General features: G+C 38.7%; 4 protein-coding genes across 4 annotated transcripts; 2 read left to right on the forward strand and 2 right to left on the reverse strand.

Moving 5' to 3' along the window:
• Nucleotides 1-7345: 7345 nt before the first annotated feature.
• kctd12.1 (potassium channel tetramerisation domain containing 12.1) lies at nucleotides 7346-8767 on the reverse strand. Its single transcript, XM_042494399.1, has one exon. It carries the CDS (start codon nucleotides 8591-8593, stop codon nucleotides 7733-7735), a length of 861 nt encoding a protein of 286 aa, XP_042350333.1. The 5' UTR covers nucleotides 8594-8767; the 3' UTR covers nucleotides 7346-7732.
• Nucleotides 8768-12409: 3642 nt separating this feature from the next.
• Nucleotides 12410-15960, forward strand: acod1 (aconitate decarboxylase 1). Its single transcript, XM_042494393.1, has 5 exons — nucleotides 12410-12505; nucleotides 12696-12857; nucleotides 13872-13961; nucleotides 14062-14261; nucleotides 14847-15960. The coding sequence occupies exons 1-5, from the start codon at nucleotides 12494-12496 to the stop codon at nucleotides 15805-15807; spliced, it is 1425 nt and encodes a 474-aa protein (XP_042350327.1). The 5' UTR covers nucleotides 12410-12493; the 3' UTR covers nucleotides 15808-15960.
• A 125-nt stretch (nucleotides 15961-16085) lies between these two features.
• On the reverse strand, nucleotides 16086-19425 carry zgc:162944 (uncharacterized protein LOC569993 homolog). Its single transcript, XM_042494400.1, has 4 exons — nucleotides 19184-19425; nucleotides 18256-18427; nucleotides 17891-18089; nucleotides 16086-17352 (listed from the first exon to the last, which is right to left on the reverse strand). The coding sequence occupies exons 1-4, from the start codon at nucleotides 19376-19378 to the stop codon at nucleotides 17157-17159; spliced, it is 762 nt and encodes a 253-aa protein (XP_042350334.1). The 5' UTR covers nucleotides 19379-19425; the 3' UTR covers nucleotides 16086-17156.
• Nucleotides 19426-20563: 1138 nt separating this feature from the next.
• On the forward strand, nucleotides 20564-25571 carry LOC121948873 (ceroid-lipofuscinosis neuronal protein 5-like). Its single transcript, XM_042494397.1, has 4 exons — nucleotides 20564-20742; nucleotides 21737-21911; nucleotides 22943-23168; nucleotides 24107-25571. The coding sequence occupies exons 1-4, from the start codon at nucleotides 20639-20641 to the stop codon at nucleotides 24592-24594; spliced, it is 993 nt and encodes a 330-aa protein (XP_042350331.1). The 5' UTR covers nucleotides 20564-20638; the 3' UTR covers nucleotides 24595-25571.
• The last annotated feature ends 198 nt before the right edge of the window (nucleotides 25572-25769 follow it).

Genomic DNA, 25769 nt, shown 5'->3' on the forward strand with positions numbered 1-25769 from the left:
TCCTGCTGCTGTTATTCTCATAATAGCGAGAAAGCTCTCGTTAAATAATCAAGTGGAGGTTATCACCGTCAGTGTTGGCTTTCATCCCTTCAGTAAATTCAGTGAGAACTTTCTCTCTTTTTGCTATATTCTTTGTTTCCCTTTCTTTGCAGTAATTGTATGTTCAGCTGAGGCTGGGATTGCATGACCATTTCATACAGTTCTTTACATTCTTATGAATCATTCATAAGTCGACCAACCTGAGCATGCTCTCTAACCCGATTCTTCTCACAGCGAGCCTGGCGGTCCAGCACAGTCTCACAGAAATATGTGAAATGGGCACAACCTCTTAACAATGCAATATGTGGTATTGGGCATGAAATGAGTTGAAATTTCATGCTAGCAACATGAAAGAAATCTCAATGCAAAGTCTATTACAAATGGTTGCACTTTGGTTAGGTTTAGGATAAAATACACTTGGTTAGGTTTGGAGAACAAAAAAAAAATGTTGGATAAGTTTAGGAAAGATTGTGGTTTAGGTTAAAATAACTATATGCAAGACGTAAGGTTCATAAATTCATGCAATACGAAGACTTTTGGTTACACATGGGACAGGAGCAGCAGTTTCCTGGTTAAAAGTCCATGTTTGTTTGACCAACGCTCTCACCCAACCTGTGCAGACTTTCTCACTGTTTTTTAAAGTCTTAATAGGCAATGAATTCATTGATCTAAAAATAAGGCCTTGATTGGTCATAACATTTCTTAAATCAGTCTTGCAGAATTCTTAAAATGCTACGACATAGGAGGTAGGATTTTTCCCTTTTCCAACATTGTATTGTTAAATTTCAAAATAACTTATAGCAATTTTTATTTTTCTAATTTACCTAATGCCTCCAACATTAATGTGACAGAGATCAAAGATGCAGAGAGTTCACTTGGTTGCAACTTTTTTGAAACATGTTGCAGGCATCAAACTCAGAATGAGTGTGTATTTATAAAATAAAGGTGTATAAGTTTGAATATTAAATATCTGTATTCATTTGAATATAAGTCGAAAAAGATTTGCAAATCATTGCATTCAGTTTTTAGCACATTTTGGGCGATTGGGTTGTACCTGGACCACTTGTCTCCCACTTCCCTGCAAAGATTGAAAAAGAAAAATCTGATTCATCCAAAAATCGTGCTTAAATTTGGTTAAAAATGATCTTGATAGGTCTGAAGTGTCTGAAACCTGTAGACACCCTGCCTTTGTTGCATGTCATTTAAGTGTGAACATGTGAGGGATAAATGTGCAGTGAGTGATGATTTAGTTTTGTAAAAAGATGTCAATGTTCCTTTATTACAAATATTGAAGTGCTTTACATTAGTAAAAGCAGATTGTGGTTGAAACTAAAAATAGATGAGCAATATTTTATGATAAATCCTCTAATACAACACTTGCTGATGGATTTTCTTGTTGCTCCTGGGCTCTTTCGACACCATGAGCCTTTTTACCCCGTGAAACCCTGTAATGTTATGCTTTCATATAACAGCGGGAACTATCCTCAGCACTGACTGATGCATACCCCTGTTGTGAAGTCAAGTTTAAAATGTATTTCTGACACAGAATTTCATTAGAATAATGAAGCCTTTGGTCCGGAGTTACTGTTGTGATGTGCTAATGAAAGAGACTTTGATCTAAAATAACTCAGGAAGCTGAAACGCATCCTGGACTCATGCATGGAATTCAAACAGTCCTGATCTGCGGAGGTTCATGTCGGGGAGCTCAACATGGCACATGCGCACACAGAGCAGAGAAGAGAATGAGTATTACAAGTAGAGATAAGCAGATGAGGCCAGAACAGAAACAATGGTTGACAATAAAAAGTAATTTCTGTTTCAGACTTGCTATTTTCCTCCTGTCCTTGACTCACTTTGTCTCGCAGCTCCCGTCTTCTGTTCTTTGTTATTCCCTCATCACTCACACTGAAAAACCTGACAACCCATTTATTGCATTTCCATTTCACTAAAAGGTAACACAGTCACGGCAATTTAAAGTAATTGTCAGTAACTCATTCTTGTTTACAATATCATATTGTGTACTAAAATCATATTGTTTTTTTCTGTTGTTTTCTATGTTTCCTCTTCCTTTGTATTCATGAAACAGTGCATCTCAAAACAAATGGTGTCAAGTCAAGCTACAGACAGATACCATGACTAGCATATCCAAATGATACCCATTAAAGCTGGTGTAGGCAGTTTTATTTTGGCATTACTGAGTAAAAACCCGATAAATATCTTTGAGCATGTTGTTGTTCAAGTTGACTGAGAGAACAGAAGACTTCTGCGCCTCCTCTTGGATCTGTTTTCAAGCTTTAGAAAATCTAACCCGTGATGGGAGACTTTGGCCGATCACGATTGTTCAGAGAGAGGGAGTTCCTATTGGCTGTTCTACAAATTAAGATGTGTGTGCACATCCCTCCAGTGAAAGCAAGCCCCCAGGAACAGTGTCGCAACCCCCTTAAAAAATGACTCATTTCACTATCCAGATTTGATCCATTTGGTTTCATAACATTTCAAAAGTCTTGAAGAGCTGCACTTTTAATCAGTTTATCCCCATTCAAGTAATCGAAGCACTAAACTGGAAGTTATTTTTTGGCTAGTGGGATTAAGCTTGCCTTGGCTGTCATAAGTTCACCACCGATGCTATATCCAGTTGTTTGTATGCATCCGTGAGTGAAAGCCCTGGTTTAATGATGGAGAATCCTGCAGAGAAAGTTGCTCCTCCAGCATTAGGGGACAGCTCTGGAGACGGACCCCCAGTGTGTGGCTGCAGCAACCCAAATTCAGCCAGTGCAGACCTCAGCTCTGGGGGACCAGACCGCCCAGACTCCCCACCCGATCAGCAAACTTTCTGTTGCTGCTGTTACACAGCTCAGACCCGCTGAGGTTTGTGCTCACTGAATTTGAGCCACTAGAGCCACCAGCTGAAGGTCCGCCTCTTGAGCTGCTGTCCACTCTGCATGTGGTGATGCAGTCCACAGTGGCAGGAGGTGAGGCGGAGGGATGGCGGGGTGGCTAGCTAATTTGTGTGTCATTTGTGGTCTTATAAATGAAGAGAGAGAGGCAGGCCTGGACTGATTGAATGAACTGTGTGCGGCTATACAATGAAATAAGATTAAATAAATCAATGTGTGTGAAACACTGGGTGACCATAGCAGGAGGAGGGTGCATTTTCAAATTCTACTGTTTTATTTTTACCTTTTCAGGTTTTTTCCTGCCCCAGCTTTAAATATCTGTGAGCAAACCCTAAAAAGACAACTGAAGTCTGGCCAGAATGCAGCACTACCAGAATGTAAAGATTTATATAAATAACCATGGAGACTCTAAAACAAAGCGTCTCTATGTCCAAATGGACTGTCATTTGTAGCTTCTTATCATTTATTTCATATTACAGATAGTAAGCTCCCGAGGGGCGGTATAAAATCCTGCTCTCTCTAAGCTGGCTGATCATTTCCACGAGTGCACGATGGGATCGCATCTGCATGTGTTGCAACAGCTTGAACGTTTTTTTGTTTAGCAGTGAATGACAGCCTTTGCTGCACATGTTCGAGTGGGTTTCCTCCCACAGTCCAGAGATATGCAAGTGTTGTGGAGACACTCACACTGTACTGTGTGTAAATGTGGGTGTGAGTCAGCAATTGTTTGTAGGCTGATAACTGTGACGGGCTGGTGACTGATCCAGGGTGTTTCCTTGTGTTTAGTCCCATGAAAGAGAGTAATTGTTACTGTCTGGTGTTTTTTCTACATTTACAAGAAAGAAAAAACTTCAAAGGAATTTAATATAAGCTCTGGGGCCTATTTCCAATTTTAATATTATCAAAGTCTGGAGAGAACTGGACCATGACAGGTTTTTCAAGACAGCTGCTAAAAGTTCAAGATCATGTCATGTATTTTCTCCTTTAAACAGCATGAAAAACAAAATCCACCAAAGATGGGATTGTTTATACATATTTCCGCCCTGACTGTTTGTTGGGTGTCTGAGAAAAAATTTACATGAAGTGTGACATTATTTTGGAAACTGATTTACATTTGAGTGTATCACTGTTAATATTTCTGCAGATGTCTGTGGAGAATCATCTTGGTTACTGCAGCTGCTTTTTCTGCTGTGCGTCACCCCGTCTGGAGACAGTTGACCTGCGCTGTCGATTACACTGTGGCATTTTTTTGGGAACTGAAAGAAGCCACCAGTGAATTTAAGCTTTTTGTTGTAATACCGAAACAAATGATAGAGCCAATTTAGGTCTTCAAATAAGGCATGCTTCCTTCAAAATCCTCAAGCTTGATTTGAGATAAATATCAGGAAATCCTAACTGGTAGTCAGCAAGCATCAATACAAAGTTGCAGAAGTTGCAAAACACTTGTTTTTTAAGCTTTATTTCTCTACTGTGGTTTTTAAATAAACTTGTCAGCGAGGCTTGCTCAAGCCCAGAGTTACGGTGGTTTCACTTAGCTATCATGATACTATATTTTTAGATTCAAAGCTTTGTCACGTCCGTTTTTAATTAACTTGTTGACCTACAGTTAATGTGCTTGTGAAGCGAGACAAACTGTTCTTCACACTTCATTTAAGTTTGTTTCTATGGAGTTGATGCTAACCATTTAGGCTGTTTACACACCAGCTGTGACAACGACACGACGGCTGATATTGTTTTCTTCTTGTGAGTCTGTGAATATCATCATGGCAGAAAGTGGTTCAGGTGACACCAGTTGCAGCAGGAACTACCAAAGGTTTTAAGTACTTTGTCAGATGTTTATGTCTTCTGTGGACATATTTTGTCAATGCAATAACATCATAACTGTACAAGATGCAGAAATGAAACTTTACAGGTGTGTAGCAGGGATCAAATTGAAGACTGAGCATGAAGATGGGTGTTGTCCAAGCGAGGGAGTTGGAAGTAGGAAAGAGCCTTTTGGCCCCAACATTACTCAAAGGGGCCTCCTGTGTGGACTGAGGCTGCTAAAGAAGTTTATTTTATCACAGCCTTTGGTCTTGCAATGACCTTCAACTAAGACTCAATATAGACTCCCTGATCTTTCTAAAGGCCTTGACACACCAAGAAGATGTCTGAAGAACTAGCGGCAACAAAAACCCTTTCTGCGTTGCCCTCACGCTGCTGTGCCTTAGCCAAAAAATTGCACGACCACACCAAACTGTTGGCCAACAAGCATATACGTCCTGTGTGACAGGAGATACCCTTCCATGCCAGCAGATGGCGGTCGTCTGTATTCAAAGCATATTTACTGTGGGTTCCTTCAAAACCTTTCTAGATCATTGCTGTCAACTTATTTTGAGTCATCTGTGTTTCCACAATGATGCCTAAACTAAACAGATCTCTATCCCAGATAGATATTTTTGCTCACCAAACAGCACATTCTCCATTTTTTTTAAAGCGAAATTGAACCACACTGACAGATTTAACCCATGAAAATGAAAGATATTCCCTCTGTGAGGATGTCCCCGAACCCCTGCTGGGAGTTACATCACTGCATCTGGTCTATAAGCCTCTGGTATTCTATCATCCCACTCATGGCTCTGAATGTAAGGCCATTTTTTTTCATGCCTTTTTGAATGAAACACATAATCCAGAACTGGCTGTACACTACACAGTCAAGCAATTCTGCTCTTGCAGCAGAGGTGCACGAATCCGCTCTCCATTCATCCTCCTGGCAGACTGGACCCTTCTATTTGTGTGCAGCTGGACCCTTTCATTATTTACACTTGAAATGATAATGACATCATGTGTGCACAGCTGCACTATTTGCATCCACATGGCGTGCGAGTGAATTTGGGACAAAATGGATAGGTGGACGCGGATCCTCCTACAGTATTTACATGCAAACTGTGTTCAGATGTGGAGGTTTGCTGCTTGGGTGATTTAATAACAGGGCAAATAGAAAATAGATACAATGTGACAGACTAAGTTGGAGCAAAGAGAAGTTCACGCTCGGGATTTTGTAACTTGCTCGTAAACACTTCTGGGTTGAAACTGTGTGACAGATTTTGTTGAGCTGGCAGCTTCAGTGCTGTGGCGGGCTGACGTCCCTGGGTAGGGCATCTCTCTTTGAGGCTGACTCTTTGATTCTCCACTGAGTAAAGTTGAAAAGGTTGGCGGCACATAAATGCCAGTATTTTTTTATATTCTACGCAAACGTTAAGAAGATATGATTGGCAAAAGGGGGCTGAGAAGAGCCGAGTATAAGATTTTATTTCATCTGAACAGGTTTAACAAACACAACTCTACCAAGCAAGCACATACACTTACAGTCATGTCAGTGGTGGAACTTCTATGTATAAGAAGAGCCTATTAGATAATACAAAACTTGGCCAAACATGTGATCAAACAAGCCTAGAAGTTACAATGACACTGAATACTAATTGCTGCTTGTCTGTTCTCTTGGATGCCGCTCAATTCACACAGCACTGAGTCAGATATGACTGAAACACTGATATGCAGTTCTGAGGTGGAGATGATGGCATTTTGTTGGGTGTTTTCCACGCAATCGGGCCCTGGATCGGTGTGGATGCTCTGCTCGCTTTGAACATCCAATTTCCATATATTTTTGTATAATCTACAGTACTGTGCAAAAGTCTTCGGCCAACATACATTTGTTGTTTTTGTATATAACCACCATTTCTGAAGACTGAAGTCGATATTTAATGTGAAACATGGAATCGTACAACCATAACAAAAGGTATCTCAATTAGTCAATATTGAGCTTTGGACATGTCTTGAATGCAACCTGGTGTAAATACATCAGAAGATTAGTAATGTAAATTTCATGTCTGCCCAAGAGAGTTCAAGAAATGCTAAGTGGAAAGGGAGGTCACACTAAATACTTGCACCTTTAGCCTGTTGAAGTTGTTTTATTCTGAAATATTTGTGTTTTTGATTATGTATTCACACTCCCTGTATGTTCGGGTTATATTTTAATAGAGCGACTACTGAGAAATGAATGCGTATGATCATTACAGCCAGTGGTGGCATATTGCTAAGTACATTTACTTAAGTACTATACTTAAGGTACTTTACTTGAGTTTTTTTTATTTTTATCCCAATTTCTATCTCTATTTCACTACATTTGAGAGTTAAATGTACTTTATGATTCAATATATTCATCTAAAAGATTTAGTTACTAGTCATTGTACTAGTTATTTGATTAAAAAAACATAAGAAAATATGTTTTCGTACTAAAAGTACAGCTAAATTTCTTCTCGACAATTAATCAAACAGCTGATCGACAGAAAATTGATTAGCAACTATTTTGATAAACATTTTGTCATTTTCTTGTTTTCTCTATTTTAAAATAGCTTTGAGTTGTTGATTTTCTTTTTTAATAGTTTTAATTGCTCAGATTTTTCTGAAAAGGGCACTTACTTTTCAAGTAACGTTAATGCAGGACTTTTACCTTTAACAGAGTATTCTCACAGTGTGGTATTAGTACTTGGAATTGGACTCTTCCTCCACCATGGACTATAACCTTGCTAAAACAACCTCAGACTTTTGCACAGTTCTGTATGTACTCGCATTTTGTGGTTAAATCACAGAAGTGGTAATACTGGCTGTTCTCAGAATAATGGAACAATATTTTGCAGTCGCCCTTGACAAATGTTACCATTCAACACAGCAAATGCAACACTATTTAAAGACATTCCCATCTATAGTATGAAATGTCTATTTACATGAGCTCGACTTCTTGTTTGCTGTTGCTGTTAATCCCGGCAGAAGACATATTCAGTGTAGCTTGTCCAGATTTTGTCCTCGTTTGGATCATTACTGGTGTAGGCGCAGGTGCCAGTGGAGCTGCAGGCCACCATGTGGAAGCCCACCTCTGTCAGCTTGTCAAACGCCTGCTCTAGAAAATTATACTTGAGATAGTACCGGGATGTGTATCTCTCCGGGGGCCTGTCCGGGTCTCTGCTCTCATTCAGCGTGTCCCCAAACACTTCTTTAGCCAGAGACGTCTTTCCGCACACCGTGATGCGCGCCACTCTCCTGAACTTTGCATCCGTTTGGATGTCTCTGCCGATGGTGTACGAGCCGCGGTATCCTATCGTGATATAGCCCGACTTTCTGGAGTCCAGAGACGGGGAGCGCATGGCCCCGCTCACCGACATGGCGCGTAAAGTCTCCATGGTGCTGGATGAGCCGCACTGCTGCGCACCCTCCTCCGTGTCGCTCTGGCTGATCTCCTCGCTGATGGAGTTGTCCTTACTCACCCGCGGGCTGAGGCGTTTGGCGAGGTCCCGCAGCTGGAAAAAGTCCGCCTCCCTCTGCAGACGACTTTTTTCCGGGAAGTAATCCGGGAGCACCAAGTTCAGGTCGCGGAGATAATCTAGGATGTAGCGGAACAGGAACCCGTCCCTATCCAAGAAGAAGCGCCCTTTGCTGTCTCTCGCCAACTCCTTTGGCGACTTCTTGCTGAACATGGTCCACAGCAGCGAGTCTGGGACGGCGACGAGAGTTTTGTGTCTGGTGACATAAACTTGTCCTCCGACATTCAGCTCGATAATCTCTGAGAAAGGGGAGTCTCCGCAGTTGGACACTCCGCGCTCCGTGTCGGCCAGTGCCATCTTCTCTGCGCCGCTGCACTGATGTGGAAACACTGAGCAACTAAGTGGCAGCGGCTTGTTTATGAAGCCTGGGCTTACCGCGTGCGTGAGTGCGCGTGCGTGACGGAGAGGTTGACTGTAAAATTAACATTTAACTATAACATGACTGTCTGGCCAGAAATACAAGCAGGCTGCCCGGTGTGTAAGTGCATCTGCAGCTCTCTCTCTTTCTGCGAGTGTCAGTGGCGTGTCCAGACTTTTCTTTTTTTTTTTTTTTTTGACTGGGGTGGCCAAGTGGGGCACTGTAAAAAATAAAAAGTTGATCTTACGCTTTAAAAAGTCTAGGAAACCCATTTCCTTGAAAAATGTAGGCTTAGTAATATAACTCTTAATTTATGTCCATGTTATATCAAATTATGTTAACTAAATTTAGTCATAATTTAATTTAGTTGGTATTGTGAAGTTGTTGCATCTTTAAAAAGACAAGTGTAATTAAATCAATCTTATTAAGTTTAACAACTTCATTGAACTAGCATACTGTGCTATACATCTGTATTTTGCTTGTTGCAAACTATACAATCATATTTGTGTGTTTTTTTGTTTTGTTTTTTTAAACATTTTAGTAAAACAGAACTTGCAGATCTCCTAACTTCATCATTGGCAAAATCCCTCTTGTGATGATCACGTTAAGTCAGACTAACTTAGTTTACTGAAGTTGTTAACACTTATAAAAGAACAAGGTGATTTCATTTGTCCTTTTTAAGTTGCAACAACTTCACAAAATTAAGTACATGTTAAATTTTAAGTAAATGTAACACTTAGATATGAAGTAGAGTTAAATTAAGATTGATCATTTTATTTACTTTACTTTATTAAGGCAAACTGTTTCCAGGATTATTTTAATTAAGATCAACTTGTCAGTTTTTACAGTGTGCAGAGGTTGCATTAAGTAGGAGCGCTGTTGCGGGCACACGCTTTGGCATAATTCAAATTTACCATTTTTGTCTCCACTACACATACCTGCTTTAATAACTAATATTGCTGTTTTACATTTATGTAAATAGTTTAGTTGAAAAGAAAAAAAGACCTGCTAATCACAACACAACAGAGTGACCCCAGACAAATGTAAATTAAAAGCTTCTACACTTTATTAAAGAAATAGTTCTTCCAAAAGTAAGTACAACAGCAGGTAAAAAGTGGCAATAAAATTAAGATAAATGAGCATGTGTGAACCAGTATTTTAATAGTTGTATCAATTTATTTGTCTGTAAAATTAGTGCGGCTAGACACTACTCTGACGCATTATTGCCTCGCAGGTTTAAAACTGAATTGCACCTTAAAACAAAAATTCTGTTCACTTGTCAAACAGTTCAAACTGACTGGGCAGATATCGAGTCATAATGGGGCTGCACCTGGAGCGGCCAGTACAATTTGGCCTGTACCGCCCCAGGCCTGGAGTGTGTGTGTGTGTGTGTGTGTGTGTGTGTGTGTGTGTGTGTGTGTGTGTGAGTGTGAGTGTGTGAGAGAGACATCCATGTTTTGTCTCGTCCAGCATCACTTAAAGCAAGCAGCCACATCCCATTTGATTGTCATTTTGTTCCTTCCCTGTCTGACGATCATATAAATGCAGCTCACCTTCTGATGATGTTTAATAATGAAATAAATAAAAGTCAAAAGAATGTTTGGAAAATATGGAAAGAGTGACATCTATGGTAACTCTGATGGAAATGCAGCCACACACGTGAAACACAATCTTAACCATTTAACTGCCCTTTGGAGGAGTAGCAAAAATACTCACTATTAAGGTTTCAGTTTTTTATAATGTAACCCTTTGAAACCTGTGCAGCTGGCTTGATTTCTTTCAAAAAATATGGTAAAAGGGTGACAACCAGTTTAATGAGAATAAGAAATGGCCCCAAATTAGCAAGAAGTGTTAAAAAGAAAAAAAAGTAAGAAAGAAAATGACCTTAAGAAAGTGATATTTTTCTGTAATATATTTTAAATATTTAATTAAGAGAATTTCAAATCTATTTTTCTGGACATATTGAATTCATTTTGATCATATCTAATAATCCCCTCTAAGCTAATTTTCAGATAATTTCCTTGTCACCTCTTGCTCATTTTTTAATTTATTTTTTTTCAGTTTGCGGGAGATTTCTTGCCAAGATGCCCATCATATTTTTTCTGTGTTTATGAAAGAAATCAAAACAATTTCCTCAGGTCTCAGAGGTTTAGTTTTTAATTTCATTTCAGCTTAGTTTCAGTTTTGTTTTTATTCTTTAAAAATGTTTAGTTTTAGTTGATATTTATTTGTTTCGGTATTAGTCTTGGTTTTATTTTTACAGTTAGTTTAAAGGTCAGATCAGGTGTTCGGTTTGTGAAATCTCACAGTCATGTGGACGCTCCTGTCTCGTAAACATAAGCACACACGTCTCCTCGTGCTTGTTCAGTTGACAGGACTGGAACTGAAAACATTTCCTGTATGATTTTATTTGATTTTACACAGTTTTGTATGTACATAATATCTTTTCAGTTTGTTTTTTAAATCTAGTTTAAAAAAATCACATCTAGTTTTAGTTTTGTAATTAAGTCTCAGTCAGCTATATAACCTTGTTTTTATCACTAATGATGACATTGACACTTTTTTTGCACCAGCCAAACAGTCCTTGGTTGTTGTTAGTGAATGAGAAGAAAAAATATCACATTTTGTGTCCCTAGGACTTAGGACTTTTGTTTTAGTATGTAATCAAAAGAGGTATTGAGAATCAAATCATTTTTTTCAGTGGTGTAGTGAAGGACATACTGTGGCTGTTACAAGTAAACCCACCAATCAGCCAAAAAGCTAGGTTAGAATACCTACTTCCTCCTAGTAGTACTAGTAGTAGTAGTACTGCACCCACCTCATCAACTAGCATGACAGCACTGGTTCTGTTGTACCAGTATTGTATTAAAGTTTAAAATGTTGGTATCGTAACAACTCTGAGACATGATATGATGCAACACTGTACTACTAATATACCTATTAGTATACAAAGTGTCTAAATTGTCACCATGTTGACAAACTATAACACGTAAAATGAACACGTGTATTTGTCAGTGACAAAAAGAATAATGTTCGATGATAATAAAACACTGAAAAGAGCAACAAGTACTTTTAGTTTTGATACTTTAAATACATTTTGCAGATAATACTTTTGTGTATTTTCACTGAAGGACTCTTTATGGAGTATTTGTAGATTTTAGTGTAGATTTCAAGGGAGGTGCAGTGGACACACCCATTTGAACTTGGGCATTTAAGAGTAGCAAAGGATTCTTCTTTACACAAAAAGACGTTTATGCCATAAATTTATGCAAAACGGCAAATCAGTAAAATGCTGATTAACACTAACACTAGAACCCCGTTTAATACGTCGCCCACCACCACCAATGTTGAAATGAAACCTTTGCCTTGTTTGTGGACCGCAATATTTCATCTTTCACATAGAAAAGGACCTGAGAACTGAGTCCTCCTCAAAGGTTTGGTCAGGGTGGTTCCTCCTGTGTCGACATACAAACATGAATGGGTCTATATCTGAGTTCACCAGCCTCTGGGGTCTAAAGCTGTCTTTCACACAGTCATCACAAACTTTTTTTCAACACCACAGTTGAGGTCAGTGTTGCTGTTTAGTAATATTTGTTTCCCCAGCAGTTTGAAATCCAGCATATTTTTGTCATGTGATTGTCCGTGAGTGTTTTGGTGGAAACTCATTTCCCTGTTCAAAGAGGCGGCAGCAAGTCATTGTGAAAGTTCCCACTTCTCATCATGTCGACTTTTAGCCACTTTGGAAATTTGGCAGACCAGCCTTCGGTTGGTGTAGTTACCTATAAAAAGCAGCTGCGTTTGAATGTCCTGCCACTTGAAGACATTGTAGATCCGCAGCAATGCTACGCAAGGTTTGGCTGTTTTCTTTACATATTTTCTTATATTACATTTACAATCTGAGATTCAATTGAGGCACTTTTTGGAGAGTATTTTTGTGTTTTAAGACAATAGATGCTGCATATTTTAACTGATTACATCCTTAACAGCTGTACTGTCACGGTGGATGTTTGCATCTGACTAACCCCTCGTTCAACTTTCCAGGGTATTACAGAGAGCTTCGGAGCTGCTATCCATGCCCTCAACAGCAGCCAGCTGACAGATGGTGTGATTAACAGGAGCAAGAGGATGATGCTGGACACTCTGGGCGTTGGACTGTTAGGAACCAGGACATCTGTCTTCAACAAGGCTCTCACGTACAGCCAGGTATGCCCAAACGCTTGACTAGAGTGGAGATGTACTATTGTATACCTGCTAAAACATGGCAAATTCTTATCCCTTTTATTGCCTTTTTGTAGGAATTTCACAAAAAAACTTGACTAATCACCTGACATCTGAAGAATTGGACTAAAGTGTCATAATTACCCGCTTTTCACCCTCTTACTTCAGTTTAATTCATTGACTAGACTCCTCCTCATGTACTTTTTGTGAAGGAATTTCTTTTCAGTTTTCTCATGTCTCTTTGGGCAGGTGTGAGCTTCTCATGCTCTGTCTTCTGGTTTATATTATGGAAAATGAAGCTCGTTCCCTGTACCGTTTTAGATTTTCAAAAAATGCTTCAATAGAAATACATCTGAAAAGTAAAAAGATTTGATTGAAAACACCACAAGTATCTCTTATATTAAATTCAAATATGTTTTAATAATATCTGTCAGTCCTTTACAGTATATATCTTTTTCCTAAAGTCACTCTCAAAGATGTTGAACTTAAGGAAAATGGTGGAGTGGAGTGTATGTTTAGGCAAAATCCACCCCCGGAAATACAAAAAACAAGAAAAAAAACTAAATTTGAGAATTTTGCACATATCTTTTTCTTGTGATTTTATTAACATTGTTTGTTAGCTAGGTTATTTATTGTGTTGATTGTAAACCAAGCTTCTCATTTTTTTTTCTTTCCTTTAGGATGTTGATATTATAGGTCTGCTTCCTGTGCTTCCTCAATAGGCCAGTTAGTCGATATAATCACTTGATGTTGCTTTTTGTTCATAATTTTGTGTGCTGGAACAGAAAAATAAGGAACATCACTCCTGAGCTCCATATTTAATTGCACACTTATCCTCTTTTTAATATTCTAATGTTTTTTTAAAGGCCTCCTCTGCACAAGTGTTGCAAATTAGCACTAAACACAGGGCATCTGGTTGTTGTGCATGAATTTGCTTTTCTAATGCTACTGTGATGTCCATATCAAGTAAACTATAACTAACTCATTGCCTGATTGCAGTTGTTCATGTCTGACGAGAGGAGCAGTGTTTGGGGTAAATCAGAGATAACGCTTCCTCCTCATTACGCTGCTTTTGTCAATGGCATTGCGGTAAGTTTGACCAAATATACCCATCATAATATATGGAAAACATAAGTTTGATATGGTGCTGGTCTGACATTTGATTATCGATTTTGGCCACATTGTTTAGGTTCACTCCATGGACTTCGACGACACTTGGCACCCCGCGACTCATCCCTCAGGAGCTGTGCTGCCGGCCCTGCTGGCGCTGGCAGAGACGCTGCCCAGCCAGCCGTCTGGGCTCGACCTGCTGCTGGCCTTTAACGTTGGTATCGAGGTGCAGGGCAGACTCTTGAGGTTCTCCAAAGAGGCCTACAACATCCCTGAGAGGTGAGATATTTAATCATATTAACATCATCAACATCAGACTGAGTTCTGGAGAGTGTTAATGTGCAGATTTTCTAGTTCATTTACGCTGGAATTATTTGAATGTTAAAGGGCTAATTCACCCAAACTGCAGTACTTCTGGTGGTATTTAGCCATGCACATATAGTTCTGCTTTTATTTGAGGTTTGAGAGGTGGATGTGGTGAACAGATTTTAATTTGTGGTACTCACAGAATTGACAAATAATATTCAACAGAAACACTTAAATTCATCAAAAATTTCGTTTGAGGTTGAGTAAGTGTTATAAAAATGATAATTTGGGGGATGAAGTAGTCTTTTAAGTCTAGGGTGATGTCCTGAAACTGCTTATTTAGTTGGACCATCAATATAAACCCAAATTGAATGAACCAGTGAAAGAAACCAGTAAACTTTTAGCATTTGTACCTGAAAAATTACTTATATATTGATTATTTAAATAGCTGCCAGTTAATAAAAGAGATTAATAGACTAATCATTTAGCTCTGATCATCTGCAAATCATTATTAAACTCAAATATATCCTGATGTTTTGGTCATCTTCCTTCACTCAGATTTCACCCTCCTAGTGTTGTCGGGGTGATGGGCAGCGCTGCAGCCTCAGCTAAGCTCTTGGGTCTGTCCCCTGCACAGTGCAGTCACGCTCTGGCCGTCGCAGCCTCTTCAGCTGGGGCTCCCTTAGCGAACGCTGCCACACAAACCAAACCTCTCCATATCGGAAACGCTGCTCGAAGAGGCCTGGAGGCTGCTCAGCTGGCTCAGATGGGTCTGGAGGGGAATCCGGCCATCCTGGATATGAACTGTGGGTTCGGGGTTTACTACAAGGACTACAGTCCTTCACAAATGTCAGTTTCCTCTTCTGGAGACTTTAAATGGATTTTGGAAGATCAGGACGTGGCCTTCAAGCGCATCCCTGCTCACCTAGGGATGCACTGGGTTGTGGATGCGGCGCTGGCAGCCCGAGCAAAGCTTGAAAACACACTCGGGAACTTTGACCTCGGCCAGATCAGGCGTGTCAAACTACGAGTGCCTCCATCCAAGTACGTCAACTGCCCCTTACCTGCTACAGAGCACCAAGCGAGGCACTCATTCCAGTTCAACGCCTGCTCCGCGCTGCTGGATAACAAAGTGGCAGTTTCTTCCTTCAGTGACGCTCAGATTAATCGGCCCGCTCTGAAAAAGCTCCTGTCCAAAGTGGAAGTGGAGACGCCGAAAGATAACCAGCCCAGCTTTGACAAGATGTACTGTGAGGTGGAGATAGAAACACATCAGGGGCAGAGTTACGGAGCCAGATGTGATACCTTTTATGGCCACTGGAGGAAGCCGCTGAGTCAGGAGGACCTGGTGGAGAAGTTCAGTGTGAACGCTTCTTCAGTGTTGTGCTCAGAGGGAGTGGAGGGCGTGATCGATGTGATCGGAAACATCGAGAGAGTGAGAGAGTGCTCAGTTTTGGGGTCGTATCTGAGAATGACGAGTAGTCAACACCAGCAGATGTACAGCACAAGGCGTTTGTGATTATTCAGTATGAAGCTGGTGTAGATAAAACTCACACTCATCACTTACCAGCCTAAACATCATATAAACTTCCTGCGTCAAACGTTACTTGAATCATTTAGGCCAGAAATAATATTAAACCACATCATGAAAAAAATGTGTAGCCTATGTGTTGTATAGAAAAGTGTGAATATCATTTTGTAGTCCCAAAAACAGGATTTATATCTTGTTATCTGCAGGTACAGTTGAGCAGGCAGAATATGACAGCAGTGATCACTTTCTACATGATTGTAGTTATTGTTCAATTGTTTCCACGGCAACGAGTGAAACAGACTGGAGGCCTGCAGTCTCTGCCCTCATGGACTTTAAGTGACGACAAAGAAGACGCCACAGTACGTATGACTGAAGTCTGTGAGGGCTCAGTCTGGAGGTTGGACGTTTGGATTCATCCCACGTTCATGAACTGCACATCAGTCGACACTTGTTACATTTGTTATATCATTTCAAGAGTTTTTTGTGCTTTCATGGGTAACGTACAGTTTCTACTCGTTACATGCATACAGTAAGTCAACTTACTGTAAAACGCTTCGTTTTTATGTTTATTCCTTTAGGTGTAGGCATCAAACGTCCCCAGTTAGGTTTAGAAAACCTAACTGCCATAGAGGGACTTTCTCGCTCTTAATACTGCATTAACTGCCAGCAGCGTCAGAAATAGCCGCCACTCAGTGCTTATCATACGCCCTGAAGAGTGACTCTGTGCGTCACTGACAAAGCGCGAGTAGTAGACAAGTTCTGTTGTTGCCAGGAGTCAGAAATAGCTGCTGCCCGATGTAGAACACACCGCTGCTAAAGTTGCCTCTGTGCGTCATTTTCTGACGCCAAAATCACTGACAAAGTGCCACAATTTGACAAGTTGGTTGTAAAATACAAGATACTCAGATGTAACCTGTGTGAAGTCATTTAATATATATTAATCTTTTCCACAAGAATCATAATGTAAATATTTTATATTCACCTCTTTTATTCTGTGCATGAAGAAATAAAGAGGACTGAAACAGTTAACTTTATAATTTTATTGCTTTTTTTTTTTTGTACAATACCACAGCTGCTGCAGATTTTTTCAAAATGTGATTAGCATTGCCCTCATGATACCAATCCACTGCATCAGAACATAATCCAATAATATTGAGTCAAACAGAGATTTCTGTAAAATAAATCAGACCATGTTGAGCTTAATACTTCTACAAACATGATTATTTCAAGAGTATCTGGAAGTGCTTTTTATCAAGTTACTTATCATAAGCTCTCTAAAACGACAGCCTTCCTAATTTTTCCTTTTTGTTTCCACCAACTTTTGAGTATTAGTACAATCATGCAAGTTTCAACACATCCTTCACCATCGCTCCGATCCCATCAAATATTTCGTGTATCGGAGCGTTGCACATGAACGCAGACGTGGTGACCAACTTGTTCTTCTCGTCCACGTGGCTCTCGCTGACGCTCTTACTCACGTGTTTGCAGCCCAGCTGGTTGATGGCCGCTGCAGTGTCAGTGGTGTCAGGATATCTAAGAGAGAGAGAAAAAAGAGGCCCCACACAACTTTTTAGAAGGATTCAGAGAATCATTTGTAACATACATAAACAATATGTGCAGTGGAAGACATTTAACGTCATCTTAGGGTTGTCCTGAAAGACAAAGAGGACAAAAATTCAGGATGATAAATGTGTGAAAATGTAAAATGTATACGTCACAATTTGAATGCTGCCAACTACAGGACAAAATAATGAATACACTCAAATCCATATATTCATGCAGTTTCTGATACTAAATCATTTTTTTCATTGAGTATGACTTTTTGTCTAAAAAGCAACTACGTACTCAATTTTTTGTTCTTTTTTGAGATTCTAATATTTTCTTTGGAGGTGAAATTGCAAGTAGTTTCCCCTTGAAGTGGCAGTATAATGCCTTGTGTACAACTACTGCAAGTACAGTAATTTAAAAGTCATCACTTAAAGTTATTTTGCAGAAAAAAAAGTTTTTTCCATATTGAGACGTGTAAACCGGTGTGTGAAATCATCGTAGTGCTCAGGCAAGTTAGACTCACTTGTCGTCCTTCTCGATACCGACAGTGACCTCACAGCCAGGAAACACCTTGGCAGCCAGGACGGGTGAGATGCAGCAGAGGCCGATGGGTTTTCCCTCGCCATGAAATGCCTGCAGCGCGGCCTTTACCTCTTCATTAACGGAGCAGTCCTTCCCCTGCACGGCCCATGTGCAGAGGTTCTTCGCTGCCCCAAAACCACCTAAAATACATTGCAAAAAAAAAATTAGTCAGGTAATTCAAACACTCTGAAACGCTTTTATGTCAGATATGGTCAATTTTTGGCCATATGTAACATGGCCAAGCATGTAACAGCACAACAGGATGAGTTCCTCTTGGCGAAAGAGCAGGCTATTATGTCAACAAACCTGGGAATATAACAGCGTCGTGGTCTTTGACACTGAGTTTAGACAGATCCTGGATGTTTCCACGGGCCAGTCTTGCGCTCTCCACTAACACGTTTCTCTTCTCCTCCGATGGCGCGCCTTTCAGGTGGTTCACCACGTGCATCTGGTCAATGTTGGGAGCAAACATGTTCACCTGCAAGTGCATAAAGCAAAGGAGAAGACTGTTGATATTTTTGTCAAATTATAATTCCTTTAGTCTATGAATTTAAATACATAGTAAGAAAATATTAATCGCAAGTTCCTGAACACCAACATGATGTGACCTCATTGTTTGTTTTGTTAATGTTTAATAGCCCCAAAATATTCACTTTACAATTATATAAAGCTGAAAAAAACAGCCAATTATCTTACTGGGAAAGCTTTAACCAGATAATATTTTGCATTTTTGCTTGATAATTTGCTTGATCCACTTGTTTTATCAAATTTAGACTAGTGAAACCTCATATTACAGTTTTTTTTCATGTAACAAGGACTGTGGATCACATGTAGGAGAGGGTGCTTTAAGGACCAATGGGGAACAATTAAAGAGACCGGTAACTTTTATGCACATGTGAGTATTGTTTTGAAAAAATGTGAACCCGTCGTTTAAAAGTCGTGCACGATTTGTGTAACTTAGTTAACCATAATCAGAGTGCATCAACAACAGTGGGCGGCAGTTTGACCTCTGGCCAGTCTCCAAATCCTGCAGCATGCGCATCCAACTTTCTATTGTCAAACACAATGAAAACAACCATAAACGAGCAAAATTACAAAATATATCTCACTCTATCAGGCCACACTGGAAGCTACTGATGATAAGGGTTTGTATGTAAATGAAAGTACAGTTTCAGCACTTCCTATTATAAGAAATCTACGCAACACTTGCAGATCTGAGCTGCCTTAAACTTACACTTGCACCTCCTCTGCTCAGGTGCACGAGAACAGCGGAGGCCTCGTGAATCTCACTGCCGTCATAAACTCCGCAGCCCGCCAACACCACGGCCACGCGCTTAGCCATCTGTGTCGTATAATAACTTTTATTTACTGTCTGAATTGTCCTGAAAGTCAGTAAGTTGCGGCCACAGTGGTGCAGCAGGGGGAGCATGGCGGACTGTCAGCGGAGAGGACGCCTCCTTCTTCTACGGTTTCCTCCTCTGCAACAACCGGGTCTCAGTGCGTCAGCGCCGTCCTGTGTCTGAACCTGAGCACTGCTGCCGCCGACGTTTCTATAGATTTATCTCTTCTTTAAAAGATAAAAGGTATAAAAGAAGACTAAACACTGAGGAAAATTGATTCTGCAGTTAGACTCGTTTGCTCGTTGCTAATATTTGCTCTGAAATTTAAATAATCAATTCTGAGGTTACAATTTCTAATACTACAGAAACAGAATGAATCTATTTCTACGTGTAAAACCAAATAATTTAAGTGTGGTAAATTCTTAACATTTTCTTTATTTTCAGGTCATTTTGATGTTTTTACATCTGTGAAATAAGTTCTGAAATATAAGAAAGTAATTACATTAAAGGATGCCATTAATACTATTTGTATATAATGAATAGTTACAGTTATCTTTGAGTAATAGTAAGACATTTTTATATATTGACTTAATTCCAATATCTTTAGTATATTTTATAATCAATATTACTATATTTTTTCATTTCGAATTTTTAAATTAATATTTATCGCTGTAATATTTATTATTATCGTTATTATTATTGTTTTGCTGTTGTTGTTGTTGTTGTTAAATTAAAAAAATTTAATGTAACACACTATAAATTTAATATTTGTTATTACTGTAATAAATTCAATGTCATAACCTTATCTCTCGCTCTCTCTCTCTCTCTCTCTTTCTCTCTCTCTCTCTCTCTCTCTCTCTCTCTCTCTCTCTCTATATATATATATATATATATATATATATGAACTTTTTATATATATTTATATGTGTGTCTTTTAATTTGTTATTCATGTATTTATTCAATATAATTCTGTCCGAGTTAGTCCTCTCCTATTGGAGCCAAAAAAATACACAAGATTTATGTAATTATTGTTTAAACGTATTTCTATGTAATATGTCAATTTATATCTTTCTTTTCTTTTTTCGCATTTTTAATTCTGTATGAATTTATTTCCACATTTTTCAATATAATTTATTTATTAATAAAAGTATTTCTTTATTTTGAGCAACGTTACCAACAACGTTACTTTCGCTGGAATAACTGCTGTCATGTGATTTCTTTTTTAAATTATCAACAAAACCACGTGACCAGTAATGAGGAAGTCCGTTCGGGAGGGGAGAATCATGGGAACGCTACCTCGCTAGGAGAAAGCTATCTTCCTCTTTTGTGTCAGTTTTTGGGTCTTTAACATGATTTACACAGAAGCTGTTTTGTTTTTAAACTTGCTGCTGTTTCTTCGTGTTGTTGCTCAGTCGGGGAATGACGGACAGCGGCAGTGGCCCATCCCCTACAGGTAAGACAGTAAACCCGCGTCTTCACGCTGTTTCTGCTCATTTAACCAGGAAATCAAGTATTTTTAGAGAGTTTAAACGTTTGAGTTTTTTTTTTACCTAACTTTTGATCGACAAAGCGTTAAAATACGATTATTGTTGATTATTCGGTCTCACTGTGGACTTTGAGCTGATTTGAAGTGATGTCTGGTGCGTTCACATGACTCTGGAAACTCTGAGAAACTAGGCAGCACATGATTAATCTAATTAAAATAATGAGTGACACAACAAGTTTTGAACAATGAATGTTTTGAATTTTATCAGTGGTGGAAAAAAACAACCTAAATACTGTAGTGTGATTTTGAAGTGCCACAACTTCACCGATTATTTCCCTTTTCTGTTACTTTATACTTTTCTGTTACATTTCACAGGCAAATATTTTTTACTGACTTTCTTACTTTACATTTTTTTAACTATACATTCATACATGTATATATACTGGATTAAAACAGTTTTAATGTGGAGCTAAAACAATGTCTAAACATAAACTCTAATTTTTAAAATTGTATAAAAACATTATTTTGACGGGGTACAGGGATGAGAATGGGGTTTGACAACCACCAGGTGTTTACAGAAGTTACTTTTTTATTTATTTGGTTACTTAATATTTATTCTTTCCTAGTTTATTTTCCTCTTTTTATGTAAATAATTATTAGGGGTCGACCGTTATTGGTTTTTCAAGGGTGATACCAGTTATTAGTAGTTAATGAGACCGATAACGATATTTGGAATAGATATGCATTTACAATAAAAATGAAGATTTTTCATTCAGAATTTGGAACATAACAAACTACAACACAAAATTTTGTTTAAATGCTTTTAGCAAATGTTTAATCAAAACTGTAACTTTAAACGTCATATACAGAAAGGTCCCAGCAACTGTTTTTTAAAAAAAATAAATATGCATTGCAATTCATATGCATTATTTAAGTGTTGTTCAATAATAAACATGCACAGACGGTTTGATCACCGCCCTGCTGTGGACTCCTACTGTGAAGCTCTCTACCCGTTCTGTCCCACTGGAGACGGAGATGGACGGATTCCTTACATGAGAGACAGCGATGTCATCTCAGTGTATCGACTGCAAACACCCGTTTGGGAATTCAAGTATGGAGATTTACTGGGAAAACTCGTGAGTACACAAACCCTCTTATTATCAGTTAAAGCATGTTGCTGATTTTTTTTTCTCTGCAACACAACACTGAAGTCAGACTAAGGTCTGTAAAATTCATTAAATAACCTGGTGATACATAATGTCTCTGATAACAACCCCAGTTCCAAAAAAGTTGGGATGCTGTGTAAAATATAAATAAAAACAGAATGCAATGATTTGCATGTCCTTTTCTCCCTACATTTAATTGAATACAGTACAAAGACAACATATTTAAATATACCATCACTATGGATTTAATGCCTGAAACTTGTTCCAAAACGTTTGTTGGTAAAGTCAATATTTTCTCAGTATATTGCTCAGCTGTGGAATATAGGTCATAAAAGATTGCAAATCATTGAATTCTGTTATTATTTATGTTTTTACACAGCATCCCAACATGTTTTGAATTGGGGTTGCAGTTTAATTTTAGAATCATTGGACTACAATACAATATAAATGAACTATGCTGTGTGTGTGATGCAATCCAGCATAAAATTATAAAAAATAAGAAAATATATAATTTTTAAAATTTTTCTCAAGGAGATTGTCTTGTATGTTTTTTTGGCTATTTTAATATAATTAGTCGTCATCGTTAAAATTTTCTTTGTAGTTTTGATTAAATTCAAAAATCTAAACAATTGTGGTTTCAGGATGAAATAAAAAATGCGTCACTGTGTAAGGTTTCAAATTGAACTTTATTTTGATTACATAAAGTATATCTGGTAAAATTCAGGTTTTGTCAGTGGAGGAAATTGTAACATATTTAAAACTAAATGTGGCCTCTAAAGGGTGAAATGGTCACCATTAGCATGGATATTCTTTATGTTGCGATGATTATAATCTCTAAACTTAAGAAGATACAACTGTGTTGCTGTAGATGGTAAAATTGTGACATAAATAAACATATGGAAGTGCAACTTGCTACTTTATTCATAGACACACAGCTGTGCACCCTCTCCACGTCTGCCCACAAACACAGAGCCATTTTACTGTTTCTGTTCGGCTCACAGCACATCATGCATGATGCCATCGGGTTCAGCAGCTCAGAAACGGGGTCCAATTACACCATGGAGTGGTATGAGCTGTTTCAGCTGGGGAATTGCACCTTCCCACACCTCAGACCGGAGATGTACGCACCTTTCTGGTGCAACCAGGGAGCCGCCTGCTTCTTTGAAGGCATCGATGATTTACACTGGTCCCAAAATGGCACTTTGGAGAAAATAGGAGAACTCACAGGTAAAATGTTGTATTTTGCTCATAGAGTCCAACAGAAAATGTTAATATAGTATCACTGGATTTGTTTTTCTGACATCTAAGATCATACAGAGATAAGGCTGATGAGAATCGAAATGTTTAATTATTTCCAACATATCCCATTTAGCCCACGTTCCCCTAAAACTTCATAAATGCAGATATGAGTCAGATGTTTACACTTGGAGACATTGTCCTTCATTGACTTGTAGCTTGTTCTGAGTCCCACATACACCTTGCTGGTGCTGTAAATACTCACTGATACACAACATTTGTATTTATCTGCCACTGACAACAGTACCCCAATAGTCCATTGTCAAAATATAACATGTATAATATAAGTCCATCTTTCTTATGTCATTTAATGTCCTGTTCCAGCTGGATTCAACCACAGCTGCCAAAATTAGAAATAATCTATTTACTAAAGGAATAACTGTCGTCAGCCACAAGAATCGTTTTTTTTTTTTTTTAATGCAGATGATATTCCTATTTATAACCGAGAGCGCCCTCTTTCTCAGTGCTGCCTTTTTTGAATATGGAAAGTTGTCTTAAAGCCAAGTAAGTCAGTTGAATCAGTGTTATGTATTTTAGAACTGAAATAATTCCACTTTCTGGAGGCACAATAGCAAAGTGAGAAGGTTATGGGTTGACTAAGTTTCCTGTTTATAGTGTCTCCTATGCCTTCTTCCCAGTGCATTCTGGGAGTGACACCCTTGACTTAGAAATAAACAGCTTAGATGTAGAAAAACTGACAGATACATAGTTAACTGACTTTAAAATGTTGCTCTTGTACTGTGATTAAAGCAGTTTTGTGACCTGTTCAAGCTTCTTTATAAATGCATATATACACTCTCACTTTGTTTGACCTCCTGTTTGACACTGTTCTGTCTCCGTTGTAAAAAAGGTTTGCTTTCTTTGTCCAGGGAACCAGTTCAATGACATGGCCCAGTGGGTCCAGGATGACAACGAGACTGGGATCTACTATGAGACGTGGACAGTTCGCTCTGACCCCAGTCCAAACGCCACAGTGTGGTTCGAGTCTTACGACTGCTCGCAGTTTGTTCACCGCACATACAGGAAACTGACTGAACTGGGAGCCAAACTGTCCAGCAGATCCCAAACCAACTACACCAAAATCTACCTGTACAGCGGAGAGCCCACCTACCTTGGCAACGAAAGCGCCATTTTCGGACAGCCTGCTCTGAAGAATCTGGCAGTGGACATCCGGAAATTTTACCACACGTTCAGACCACATCAGTCGTTTGCAGACTTTGCCTTCAGTCTGCTGGAGGCTTATAAAAAAGTCGTATTGGACAAGAGCTTCTACCTCTACTACAACTTTGAGTACTGGCATCTGCCGATGAAGCCTCCATATGTGCAGATTACATACGAAGAAGTGCCTTTGCCTTAACTTAAAACTTTTAATAGTGTTTTCATCAAGGGTCGCAAATAATAGTTTTCATTTTTGATTAATTTTTTTAAATGTCAAAAATGATGTCCAAAAGCCAAAGATATTAACAATAGTAAGAAACTGAGAAAGCTTATCTTCAAATTTCAGTTTAAAATTAGAGCATGTTTACTATTTTTGCTCGATGAGTGATTTAAAAACAATTAAACTTTTTTTAACCAGTGGACCATGGCCTAACCACAGACTCTATAGAAAGATGGACGACACGCCCTCCACTTACCCCCGCTATGCTGAAGTGAGGTTAAAATATTCGGGATACAGGCGTTGCCATCTTGTTAGTGTGATGTCATTGAGAGCCTGCATCTGTGCAGTAGCGATATCTGTGGTGGGTTAGTTGTGGTATATACACATTTGTGGTTGGATTTTAAATTCTGGTTATGAGGTTGGGCGCAACAGAGCAAAAAAAAAAAAAGAGTGCTGAACTCGCGTCATCACGGTGGTCTTACCAGGTTATGAATTTGTGTCCCTCATCAGCCAAAAAAAAAAAAAAGAAAACAATCTTAATCTATAGAGTGACTGATAAAATTTGAACATTCACTATCTAGTTGGTGGACCAAAGAGTTATTTTTGCAGGCCTTAATAAATGGATAATCCAAATAATTTTTAAGGTTAAAGAACTCCTTAAGGCATGGCAACCACATTTAATGAATTCCCTTTCTCATAAAAGGTTTGCAAAGCTATTTCTTTGTCTAACAGTTTACATTTTGCATCATTTACATCCATATGTTCGCTTGCAGTTTTATTCTTCCCTGCCTCTGTTGGTACATTACTACATTTCAACCTCAAATTTTGAGCCAACATGAACATTTGAACTTCTATAATTTCATGTAAAGATCTACTAATGATGATTATGCTCCAAAACAGCTACTAAATTAACTCTTTTTTCGAATTTTTTATTTATTAAACAAAATAGTACTAAATTCTTTTTTTTGTCTTTTGTTCAATTGGTCAACTCTTTTTTGTCTATCAGGGATGGGATCAGTCTATATCTATCTAATTTCATCACCATTGGTGTGTGGACTGTTTTGAAGCCATGAGTTTGGCAATTTAGCCATCACCCACTGCTTTAAATTTTGAGGGTAAAACATTTTATTGATTGACTATGTGCAAATTAAAAT

Source organism: Plectropomus leopardus, chromosome 10 (assembly GCF_008729295.1).
Source record: "Plectropomus leopardus isolate mb chromosome 10, YSFRI_Pleo_2.0, whole genome shotgun sequence".
NCBI lineage: Eukaryota > Metazoa > Chordata > Actinopteri > Perciformes > Serranidae > Plectropomus > Plectropomus leopardus.